Below are 13,134 nucleotides of genomic sequence, written 5' to 3'. Positions count from 1 at the left end.
AAAAAAAAAAAATAATAATATAAATAAAAAATGAAAAATGAAAATCTTAAAATTGTTTACCATATTTTATGTGAGTTGTTTTATGATACCATGGGTTAATTGTGTTGTCAATAAGCAACCAGAGTATATAGAAGAGTTGTTGTGCTAACTCCTTCAATGGGCCTTGACCACAGATTGGGTCAAAGTAATCAGCAAATTTTCACAATATATTTGTTCTTGAAGGATTTGGAACACTTGGAAGAAGATAGATGGATATCCTTATTTTGTGTAGATGCATCATAATGAGGTGTCATAATCACTCGACTTGCTATCTTATATATCCATGTCTTTGTTTTTGCTTTAAAGCTGCAGCTTGATCATATTGGCATTAAAGTGTTTGATGATTAATGCTTTCATGTTGATCCTCTGGCAGACGATAATGTGGCATTCCACAAGCCTTATCAGTTCTTGCAGCTAATACTGCAATAACAAATGCACAGTCAATCAACGCTTACCGAAAGGAGTAGATATCATATCCAGAAAAAATTTGAAAAACTAAGTCTAAAAACCAAAGCCCCAACCTCCAAGGGGAAAAGAAGGGTTACAGATTTGGCAGCTTCAGAATCTGAATGTTACTTTTTTTAAAAATGTATGATGAAGTCTAGGTCTCTAGCTTGGCCTCTTGTAACATTTTGAGTTTCTGGCCTATCCATGAATAAAAAATAAATAAAAAAAATAAAAAATAATAATAAAATAATAAAAAAAAAGATCAGCAAACTGCCTAATTTAGAATTTGAGTTCTATTCTATGACACAACAATAGAGAACAGTGGATTTCTTCCTACAGAGGGATTAATCGAAAATCAGTGAAATTATATTGTTAAACTTTATGGAGATGAAAAATGAATGTGTCAGCTGTATTATAGTGATTTTCAGAATGATACATGGTCCGAAACTTGGGTGGTGGGGGTGGAGAATGGTTCATGGTCCATTATGTTACTTCTCTTTTACTTCTCATATGATTTATCCTGAAGGGTGTGGCACTACGTTTGAATTTTTCTTCCAGCTGTATGTCAAAAAGAAACATATGGTTGTGAAACATATTTAGTAACTCCAGCTGCTATACCCTATCAACATGTGCTTCTCCAAGTTCTTATAATCTTTCCACGTAGAGAAAGTGTTGTTGCTCTTTACTGTTGCCATCAGGAGATTAAGTGTATTTTTCAGTTATTTTGAATAGAAAGATAGCAGTACTAGTAGTGACATCCTTGGTTAAACCATGGATCGTCTGAAGTCTTGAATGTTGGATTGTTCAATTCATCATAACATGGCGATCTAGGATCTGATTGAGGCATATTGAAGTGAATAATCGGGTAGATTATAAGCAGAATCTAGGGGCATCCCTTCCACTTTTTATTTTGGACTGTCAATGGGTTTCCGTGTCTTTTCGAGTAAGGAGCCATTGTTTGATACTTTGTGTTATACCTTTATACAACAGTTTGGTCTAGGTACTGCAAACGACATGCCTCTGTTATCATAGGAAATTCAAACCAGTTGTATTTGTTACATCCTCTTATCCCCAGAAGCTTGAGCTGTTAAGTAAGGGCTACAGCAATGTATATCAGCACACAACTAGACCCCTCACACATGCAGGCTCTCACAAACACACGGCTTTGCATGTGACACCATCATGTGGCACCAAAGGATAAAAAGCAGAGGGGCACAACAAGTCAACAACACATAACAGATACCCCTCACACTTACCAGAGATTGAACAATTGACCTCTTGGCTCTGATACCATGTAACAACCATTTATCCCAAAAGCTCAAGCTATTAAGGGCTAAACAATGTATATCAAACACAACAACAGTGTTAATTTATGTTTTGCTTGAATGCCTTGGTTTTCTTTTTCTCCCCAAGAAGCACCTAATGGGCATTTATGTGCAGGTCCCAGTGGATCAAAGTGATCCAAGCAAAAGCTCGGATTCCCCAGTAACTGCTACATCAAATTGGACGATTAATGTTTCAGATGTGAGGCTAAAATTTAATTGAAATTCCATTATCTGGTTGAAATTATAACAGTCCTCTCTTCACATGCTGGGTTCCACTATTAATGTAATAATCTTTTTACTCAAAATAATTGCAGATGCAAAAATCCAGTGGTCATGTTGATGCACAAAGAAAGAATATGCTTTAAGAAATGGAATCAATTAGAGAAATTTTCTCTGATCTCCGTTCTGCAGAAAGTAATTTATAAATCGCCCCATTTGAAAATAAATAATTGGGCTCTTAAAATGAATGAAATGCTCTCTGCACCTCCCCCTTTATAATGGTGGTAAAATGGGGTGGGCATATGTATGGAATACCCATAGTACCTCTAAAATGGGTTTTAGATCTCCACGCTCAAGCCCTTCCTTTCCCCCTCTCAAAGAAATAAACTCCTTGTTCTTTCTCTGAAAGCTAATCCACCATAGTACAACCTGTCTGGCCCTTATCAAATCTTGAACAAGCCTAGTTGAGCAAGAAAGTCATTAACTGGTTTAGGGGGGTTAGGGGGGGGGGGTGGGATCAAAATCTCTCTCTCTTTCTCTTACCCTCCCTTGAATTCCTACAAGTCTTGTTCCCCTACCTTTTTAGGGGGCACTATGCCCCTACCATTGACCATAGTCGTCACGGGTGTCTAGGCGATCCTAGGCATTGGAAGATGGAAAAATCAAGGTGACACCTTGACAAATATGCCACTAATTAATAAGTAGAAGAGGGAGGGTAGAGGAGGAAGGGAAGTGTGCATTCATGCAGATGGGGAGCAAGTATAGGTGAAATCTTTACCCCAGTTAGGTAAAAGTGGAAATCCAGGAAGACAGTTGATAGCTATATGTGGAATCAGTAGCAAGGGGAGGTGTGGGTTTCTTCCGTTTTTAAGATTAATTCTTTTAAACAGAGAATTTCTGTTAATTATTTTATTTTTAACAGGGGAGGTCAACATAATTTTCCTATCAATCAATTGTTTTACTGCAATCTCTATCTGCAGTCTCATCTCATGGTTACCTTCTGCAGTCACATATTATGGTTGTGTCATAAGCATGTTTCAGTTTTTAAGACTGCTTTCAGTTTTCTGCTAAAGTTTGTCAGACTTGTGTTTCTGCTATTATTGGGATCCTGATTTTGAATTTAATGTTTTCAACACATCCTGATTTGAATATAATTTTTTCGACGCATCCTGATTTTGGATTTACTGGTTTAAACACAATGTGTTAAATTCTTTGATATACTCATATTGCTATTTTTCTTGAAATTGTTAGGAATTTTTTTTCGATCATGCTTTATTTTCCACTTTCTTGTGTCAGATACGGACAGTGAAAGTCAGCAATATCTCATTAGCTGCATCAGAGCAGGACATCAAGGAATTCTTCTCTTTCTCTGGTGATATTCAATATGTTGAAATGCAAAGGTTGGTCACTTATTATGGACCTGCTAGCTGGTTTGTTTAGTAGTTCAATCCTGAAGAAAGCTTGCATCACCTAATTTTAGGGAATCTGAAAAGTCTCAGCTTGCATATGTTACATTCAAGGATTCAAAAGGAACAGATACAGCAGTTCTTTTATCGGTGAGTAAAATTGTCTATTCTTGGAATAGTGGTTAGGATATTGGGGGGGGGGGTTAAACCTTAGGGTAGCGGGAATGAACATTTATATCCCCACTATGAATCATTTTTGTTTGACTGTCTTCAAAAATTCATGCAGGGATCCACCATCGTTGATCTTTCTGTCTGTATAACACCAGTTGCGAATTACCAGTTGCCTCCTGAAGCCATTCCAGCAAACCCGGTAATTCTGGGGCTTGCTCAAAATTCTATGTTCCATCTATTTTGCATGTTTGGCTATTTCTCAATTGCTATAGCAGTAGGGAATTTCAACCCGTGTGTGCAAGGCATTTGGACCCTTGAGATGTTCCCAAAGTATCTAAGGCTCAAATAAGAAGCATAAAATCTGGAGAAGTTTGGTCTTTAAGTGAGGTGATCATCTATCCAAATTTTGTGCGTTTTCCTCAATTTAAGCCAAAGAGGTTTAATATGGCATTCTGATATTGGATAGTCATAGGAGCCTCTGTGTACACATCATAGTTGTCAAGGTGTTGCCTAGGTGTCCAGGTGCCTTGGTTGCCTAGGTGTTGCCTTGCGTCTAGGCCCCGTCCAACTTCTTGGGTTGCCTAGATGCTGTGACAACTATGATATGCATATCAAATTGTGTTCCATTCCAATTTTATGTGCTACCATTTATTGAGCCATTTTCTTTATTTTATTAACAGCCAAACCATTTTCAAGAATCAAATTTTAATCATTTTAAAGCATTATTTTGCCACGAGGCAAAAAGCTTTTAGTTTGAAATTTTCCATATGAGTAGGGGGTGACATAGACCATATGTGGACCTCTATGCTTGATGCGAATATATAGACCTAAGGCATCTGTTGCTAAAGCTTGGGTAGGTGAGTATTCATATTGATATAGAGACAAATAGTTTGATAACTTAAGTGAGCCAAATCGTTTTTTTTTTTTTCCCCCTGTTTGGGTTGGCAAAAACTTGGACTGAATCTGACCTTTTCCAATCCTAGCTTAGGTTCTACCCTTGAGGATTATGCCTCATGCTTATGGTAAGTGACTTTTTTCATCACATCTTAGCATCTGAAGACGATTGTTAGGACCAGCTGGAGAAGTATCTTTTTGATAGACATGCTAGTTTGCAACTGTCTTGGGTCTAACCTCTGGGAAAGTTGGGATAAACAGGATTCATGTAGCGAAGCCCCTTTAGTTGGGATGAGGTTCAGTTTGAGTACAGTTGACTTGTAGAGACCCCTGGCCAGTCAAAATACAATCTTTAATAGAACCAGCCTACTGAAACTGAAGTAAATATCTAATCCCAATACGAGGATATCTCCCACTGGAAACCTCTCATTTAACAACCCAAACTTCCCTTCATGAGAAGAATTATTACAATTATCCCCTGTAACTGAATACTGCCAAAAGTGAAGGAAGCTCCTATGTTACTACCTAAATATCTCTAAAAATGAAGATATTTTTTAGGGCAACATAGTACTGCTCAAAAAGACGAATTATTTTTTGAATTGAAATAAATCCCCAAGATGGTCCACATGTGGCCAAAAGAGAAGGACCTATTGTCTTCCCAGTTCCCATCGTATGTTCTGTTTCGGAGTTCTAGTCCTGCTAAGGTTGAGATTGAGAATTTCTGATGAAGATCCGATGTCCTCCAAACAATACCAGTGTAAGAGGAGGAAGAAACATGCTGTTCTGGACTTCTGGTTAATACCAGAATTGGTTCAGCCATGGTTTTCTACTAATATTGGTTAGTGGGTTTCTTTTTCTTGTTTCTATTTTTGTTATTTTGCTTGTTTTAGAAGGCTGGTCCCTAGTTACTAATTCCAAGCCTTCAATAGTTTCTATTTTGTTAGTCTACTAAATGGTTTCTATTTTGTGAAGGGAACTTAGGTTGTGAGCACTCCTTCCTAGGCATGGGGGTTTCCTATTTTTGATAGATTCTATGAAGTTATAATAATGGAGAAGGGGTAATACCCCACCCACAATTTGCACAACATATGAAGCTTTGCTTTGAATCCACTGAGATGCAGCTGGCTATGTGTTACAGTGTATTACCTAGTGGGATGCTGGGCTGACCGGTGGGAAAATGGTCAAGGCTCGAGTGAGATACTCAAGTCATATCATTCTCTTTCCTGTTCCTGAGACTTCAATTTAGTATATCACTTTTTGGGGACTCATTCACTGCTGTTCCTGTGTTTCCTTGAGGCATTTTATAACTGATTGGGTGGGCTTTAGCAGACCCTAGTTTCAGACTGCTCTGCTGTAGTAAACAGTCATGTGATGCACCTGTTCTCTCTAACTACTCTGTTTTGGGCCTCACTGATCTGCCACATCTGTCCATCATATTTGGTTGAGACTTTGGCATTCTGTCCCCTGTTCTAAGGAGGTACTTCAGGGAGTTACTAAATCTTAGTATTCTAAGTTTCTATTTCGAAAGCAGCACCTGTAGAACCTCATCCAACCACATGATTTCTTCCAACTTCTTGGGTATTTATACTATTGTTACAGATCTACACTTGAACATGGTTTGACCTAAATCTGAAATCCAGATTTATTTTTACTCTTTCTTTCAAATATGGTACAATTGTTGCCCTGCAATGCTCTGCATATTGAGTGGGATCATCTAACCTGTTGAAAAGGTAGTCCTATTCCTATATATGGTATCAAAGCTATGGAGGGACAGTAGAGGCACTACGTTGATGGAAAAATATTGATGGGAGTTGAATTCTACATCCGATTGAAGGATATAATCGTGCGGATCTGATTTGGCATAACGAAGAAACTCATGGACGATTTTCAAGATGCTAAGAGTTGATACAGTCCAGAAGAACAACAAGACCAACAACAAACCGTCCAGAAGAACAACAAGACCAACAACAAACCAGGCCATTGGCTGGACCTAAAATGGACCAATACGTTTAGTTTTGAGTGTCCAATATGTTATATGGGCCATGGGCTTAGTATTTTTGGATTTTGAACAATTCTTTTTTTTTTTTGGATTAATAAATAATTTAGATAACAGGGAGAAAAAAGGGGGGTGATGTACAAGACCCAAGGCCAAAGAATAAAGGGGGATACACCCCTAAGTGGGAGGGGATGGGGGACAAAGGAAGGCCCCAAGAGACAACAATAAGCCTATTCCTTGGGGAGTCAATAACCGTACTCGGAGCGATCAAAGCAAGTTTGGAGGAGACCTCGAAGTAGATGGCCTTCCAAATCTTATCAAAAGATTTGGAGTTGGAAAGTCCATCTGTGGAGATTTCGCTCCATCCAAATATGATTAATAGTGGCCCCGAAATGCGAGCTTTGTGGCAATAAAACATATGGAGCTACCAGAAAAGGTCATGTCTATCCAGATCCATTCCCTCATAAGGGAAATTCTCCTAGTAGGCCAGCACTTGGCAAGGACACGCTTCCAGATGGTGGATGAGAAAGGGCAGTCAAAGAATAGGTGGCTTGTATCTTCTGAACCATTTCAACAAAGGCAATAGGCAGTAGGGGACGGACAATTCTATAAGCCTAAATGTTAGGAATTTAAGGCATATACGGGATTAGTGCTAGTTTCTATTTTGTTGAATTCTGGAAGAGTTTCATTTTTGTGAAAAATGTAGGTTATAAGGGATTCCTCCTTCCACACATGGGGGATTTTCTAATTTGATTATTTCCATGAAGTTTTAAATAAAGAGGAGGGGATCATACCCACCCCAATGATTTGACAAATAACTTAGCCTTGAGCTTATGAGTTCTGTGAGAGATTGACCATGGTTCTATGGGATTCAAAACTGCTCTGCTGTGGAATGTAGTAGGGAAACCTTGGTGGGATGCCAAGGCTCATATCCTTTCTTCTCTTGTTTCATTCTTCTTTTCCATTCAGTAATGGTGAGATTCTGATTTTTTTCTCCATCCTTGCACATGCAACTTACAGTTTCTATTTTATCTCTTGAACTTCTATTTAGATCTGTAACCATTGTCATTTTTTTAGTTTCAGACTTGATTTTACTGCTGATACACTCTTCAGTTCAATCATTGGTTCCCTGTTTGATGCCTAGCTTTGAGTTCTGTTCAGCAGTCTACTTAAGTCTCTTTTTTCTTCTACCTTCTATTTTCCTACGTGGTTCTAATTCTGGTTCACTTTCTATTTCAGTAGTACTAGTCATTTTCTATTTCAGTAGTACTAGTCATTTTCTATTTTGGTTATTACTTACTATTCTTGGTTTAGTTGCTGATTTCTTGTTTCCAGCAACTTACTATTTTCTTAATCCTTTGATTTCTCTAAATCTGACCATTGAATTAGCTCCTAATTTTTCTAAACCATTCATTATACCAGTTAGGCCCTTCGACTTGAACTTGAACCAAATCTGGTAACCTGCTGTCCTAAATCATCCCTGGTTATTCTAGCCTAGCCTTCAGGTAATTCGATAGCAATTAAGTTCATTCTTCTCAAAGCTTTGAACGTTTCTCTTAGTTGTAAAATATTTATTTCTATTCAATATGTTAGCGTTAGAATTTTTTCTTAGAAGTATTGATTGACTTGTGGGGCAAAATGTTCAATATTTGACTTGTACTGTGGGACCTGTGTATGATGTAATGCTCGCTCATGCATATGCTTCTGCTTATGATCCACACTCCAAGGGAGAGCTTGAAGACAGTATAATACAAGCGAAATCATTCTTTTTATGACCATTCTTGTTGATTCTTATTATTGGTTAAATAAAAATATCTCAGTGCTTTGCAAAGACCACAACATTTTCTAAAATGACTTAAATTGAAGCCCCATAGATTTTATGATTTGTTTGTACATGCGTACTCATGCAAAGAGAGAAACTCACTTCCCTCTTCCATATTTAAAGAAATTTACCTCTAATGATTTCTTTATGTGGTAGAAGCCCTCTACTGCCAATTCAGCTGTCAAGAAGGCTGAGGATGTGGTAAGCAGCATGCTTGCTAAGGGGTTTGTACTGGGGAAGGATGCCCTTAACAAAGCCAGGGACTTTGATGAACGACATCATTTGACGTCGAATGCCTCTGCCACTGTTTTTTCCCTTGACAGAAGGATTGGCCTGAGTGAAAAGATAAGCATTGGGACTGCTTTGGTCAATGAAAAGATGAGAGTGGTGGATGAGCGGTTCCAGGTGTCTGAGAAGACAAGATCAGCCATTACATTGGCTGAGCAGAAGGCAAGCTTTACAGGGTCAGCCCTGATGAAGTACCACTACATCTCAGCTGGTGCATCATTGTTATCAAGTGCCCTGAGCATGGTTGCCAAGGCAGCCGAGGACCTGAGCCAGATGACCAGGGTGAAGGTTGAAAAGGCTGAGGAAGAGAAGAAGGAGATTATTTCTAGGCAGAGAACAGGGATCATTAATGAATTTGCTCACGTCCATCTCGACCAGCTCTCAACAAGGGAGCCGCCAATGGTGCCAAATGATGCAGCTGAGGAAGGTAAGCTTGGCATCATATGATTGCTGAGCTTTGCTCTCTTTCCTCATTCTGATCTCATTTTTTTTACCACTTGTTGTATAGTCTTCTTTTGGGAAGTTCCATCCTTAGCATAGTTTGTTTCTGTTGGATTGAATTTGATGTCGAGATTGCTCAACTGTTTTAGAATGTACACGCCAGGTGGATTCTTGTGATAATGAATGCCCATTTCACCATATTTTAATGAAAGCCCCAGGAAATTAAGTGACAGAACTATCATGTACTGTTATGTTAAACTAGCATTAAGTGACAGGCTTCTATCCAACACACATTTACCATATTTAACTCTCACTCTCTCTCTCTCCCATAGTTGTTGGGTAGAATGATAGAGCATTAGACTGGAATCTATAGAAGTGAAATAGAAAGATGTTAATGAATTATAAGGAAAATGCGCACTATATAAAATTCTAGAAACCACGTAATTAGGCGGTTCACGCATCTATGAACCACTCAGGTGGTTCACTAAAACATAACCTCGCACTAGGCCATACAATAACAGCCTGATTGGCAACTTGACAAGCCACTTGAGTAGACAATCTTTGATCATGGAAGATTTGAGCCCAATCAAATTCAGAAAGAAGATCAGTAATACTCTTAAGAATCTCTTCTAGATTTTGAAATTTTTGCCTTTCTCCAGTAATAATAGCATCAACCAACTCCTTCCCTTTAGAAATCAAACCAATGCGTTGTATACCTTGGCCACGAGCAAATTGCAACCCACAAAGAATGGCTTCTGCTTCTGCTTCTGCCTCTGCCTCTGCTTCAGTGAAATCTCCTGCATCTTAGTAACTTTCCTTCGATAGCAACAAAATCACCTCTAAAATTTGTTAGATATGCCCCAATACGACCTCGAACTGTAGTGCGAAAGAGTCGAGAAAGTGCAAAAACACGCACAATATAGATTGGTGGGTCCATGTATGCCAATTGTTGTGATTGGGAGGGAGTAACTCCAGTAATTTGATCAAATTTGAAACTACTCTGCATCAATTTATAATAAAGCATTAATGATATTAGATATATCAGGACCACCTTAATTTGTTAGATAAGAGACTATGATGAATGATAGATGAGAAGGAACGTAAACAAGTAAGATGTAGCTAGCTAGGTACAATACCTGTAGCACATATTTTAGTGAGCGCAAGCTCTCCGTATAAAAATTGAAGAATGGACGTCTCCCTTTATCGCCTTATTCCCGTCATCCTTTAGGTTTATGATGACGGTATGGAGCATCCGCCAAGGGAATCAAATCAATATTGTACTCTTTTACCCATGTAAAAGTACGAGTCTCATTGCGGTAGTCTTTAAGCTTCCATGTCCATTTTTTTATCATCTAGAGACAAAGTAGCCCTTTCATCAGTAGACTCAACATATCCAAAACCGTAATTGGTATTATCAAAAGCCAAAAGTGGAGGCAATGTTATGAGTTCATGTGTACTTGGGTTGCAAACATGAAGCTCATGTCTGGATAAGAAACATACCAAATCGAGACGGGTAGGCAGCATGGATAGATTTTTAGCATCCTTCTTACTGATCTCGAATTCGCTTAACAAATTCCCTTCCATGTCCATGCAGGATTGGAGAAGATTAAATATCTTATTTTCTCCCTTTCATGGTAGCATGGATAAAGAAACGAGAAGTGGTGGTTTGGATTTGGATTGTAGAGAGTGGAGGTGAATGAACTGAGGATCAGTGGATATGATTTCAAGCCATCGTTAACTTAGGCACCTGAACCTGAGAAGAGACTTCACTGGGAGCCATGAAAACACTTTCATCAACAAATCTTCTTCAGGTACTTGGCCATCTTCTCTCCAATCAAAAAACCTACGAACACAAAGAAGAAAGGCGGGCATGAAGTGATTAATATAATATAAGTTTCCCATATATACAAGAATCGGGAGTAAAGAAAATAGAAAAACTTCGCAACATAACAATGAATTTGGACTTCTAAGGAGAGTTAGGAGAAAAGAGACGTACTAATTCCTTCCAGTAATTAGGTAAAGAAGATGGGTCCTCACATAACTTTTCAGTTTGGAGGATTTATGGCTCTATTACGATCAAGGATTTAGGGGACGATATTGATATTGGTCTTTTCCGATAGTAATTCAATACTGATCTGGATCGGATCGATGGGTATCGATCTATTTTACCCTTAATTTTTATAAAAATATAATTTTTTTCCTATTTTACCCATAAAATGATCCAAATAATCGATCGATAAGGCCAATATCAATTCAATACGGCCAATCCCTGACCGATACTTGAAACTATGGTTACGATTGACTCTTGCTTATTCCAAAGTCTATCTTTAATTTTCAGATAAAAGAAAAATCTATCTGTAATAGACTTCTAGTTACCGTGTGATAGTAACAACAAATCAGTCAATCAAAAATTTCCCTTCATCTCACGCAAGTGAATTTTTTTTCCCCCGTTAACGGGAGGTGGTAGCTTTCTAACGCATTTTAGATTTGAGAAGAGAGAGAGAGAGAACGAATTGTAGTTATCGGTGTCCGTATCGACAGCAATATTGATTTGGATTCAACCGGATTGGCATTTACATTTAGATTTCAAAAGTACTTTTTTTTTTTTAACGTTTTACCCCTAAAATGATGTTTGCAACTAATTTGGCTCGGTCAGGTTCTAGGGTACTGGTATTGGTCTTGGCTGATACCGATATAATATGGTCAATCTGATATCAATACTTAGAACGATGTTTACTAGGGGTGTCAAACGGTCAGTTTATCTCGATTTCGATTGGACTAAATCAATTTTGGTATAGGAATGAGGCAGACCAAAACCAATCCATTAATAAACTTCAATTTTCTGTCGGTTTTGGCCGATTTGGTTTTGATTTATTTTGGTTTTTCAATATCGGGTTGATAGTAGTTTAGATCGATTTATTATCGGGTTTGAACTATAATGAAATTTTGCATTCATAACTTGTAGTGACGAAATATTTGATAAAACACTTTGAATTTGTGACAAAATAATAGTTTATCATTGTAAGGGAAATATAACTAGAAACCAATGGATAATTGATTAAACTCGAACATTAATTACCTTATAATATTATAAGAAAGCTATGGATGATATGAAATGTATGAAGTTACCCATTTCTTTAATTTCTAGAAGACCTATTAAAATGTCAAATTTTGTTTCGGATTTTCAAGATAGAGGATACTGCTCTTATGAAAAAATGTACAAATTTGGTGAGTGAAGGACAAAAGTAATAGGAAATTAGCAATGGGGTCATGCTCATGCTTATGCTTTTTGAGAGCGGATCAAGTTTATGTACGAGAATGTATGAGAACAGTTCTGATCCGTGGATATAGAATTAATTTTCTCTCTCTTCATTTGATAGATTCTATATCCACAGATCAGGAGTGTAAGAGAACATTTTCGTACATGAACCCAATCCGTTCACATGCTCTTTCTCTCTCTCCTCATTTAATAGATGTCAGCCATATTCACATATCAAGGATGTTCACGTACAATCACGTACGTAAAAATTCACTGGTATCTGGGGTCATGCTCATGCTTATGCTTATGGTCTCTCTCTCTTACATTCACACATGTCACCTCATTTCTCAACAATGGCCATGCAAATCAAATTGTGGAGGTTCGATTCAACTTTAATATATAAATATACATTAATGCTTCTTTTTCCACCTTTTGAAAACTATATAAACGACACTGTGGAGATTGGAGAGAGAGAGAGAGAGAGAGAGAGAGCAGCCTCGAAAGCTAGGTGTTAAAGGAGACGTTTTCAAGTTATATACATTCTTACCTTCAAGACTTTAGCCTTTGAAATTATTGGCCTCACACAGAAGCTTTAATGGGTGATACTTTATTCCTCTTGCTTAGCTTGCAGGCGGCGGATCTATCTAGCTGGCAAGAGGTGACAGGTTAAAGAAGATCCTAACTCAGTCAAATTTATCATCCTTTGAACACCGAGGCTCCCCTTTGAACTGTACTTTTTTTTTTTAAGTTGTCCTTTTTTACTGAGCTGAGTTGGTGTGTTAGGTAAATTGAAAAGCTACATAAAGGGTTCCTTGCTGAGGACATAT

General features: G+C 37.9%; 1 protein-coding gene across 2 annotated transcripts in view; it reads left to right on the top strand.

The window, feature by feature from the left end:
- Positions 1-9,280, top strand: part of LOC122082108 (binding partner of ACD11 1-like) — a 10,435-nt gene extending 1,155 nt beyond the window's left edge. Inside the window, exons 3-7 of one of the 2 annotated variants that reach the window (XM_042649602.1) lie at positions 1,927-2,010; positions 3,327-3,430; positions 3,511-3,586; positions 3,723-3,806; positions 8,479-9,280. In XM_042649602.1, coding sequence (XP_042505536.1) covers positions 1,927-2,010; positions 3,327-3,430; positions 3,511-3,586; positions 3,723-3,806; positions 8,479-9,054 — 924 coding nt within the window. In that variant the 3' untranslated portion in view covers positions 9,055-9,280. Of the gene's footprint in view, positions 1-1,926; positions 2,011-3,326; positions 3,431-3,510; positions 3,587-3,722; positions 3,807-8,475 lie in introns of both variants that reach the window. The other variant, XM_042649597.1, reaches the window with a different exon arrangement.
- The last annotated feature ends 3,854 nt before the right edge of the window (positions 9,281-13,134 follow it).

Source organism: Macadamia integrifolia, chromosome 1, assembly GCF_013358625.1.
Source record: "Macadamia integrifolia cultivar HAES 741 chromosome 1, SCU_Mint_v3, whole genome shotgun sequence".
Classification (NCBI taxonomy): Eukaryota; Viridiplantae; Streptophyta; class Magnoliopsida; order Proteales; family Proteaceae; genus Macadamia; species Macadamia integrifolia.
This window is presented reverse-complemented; position numbering and strand designations above follow the sequence as displayed.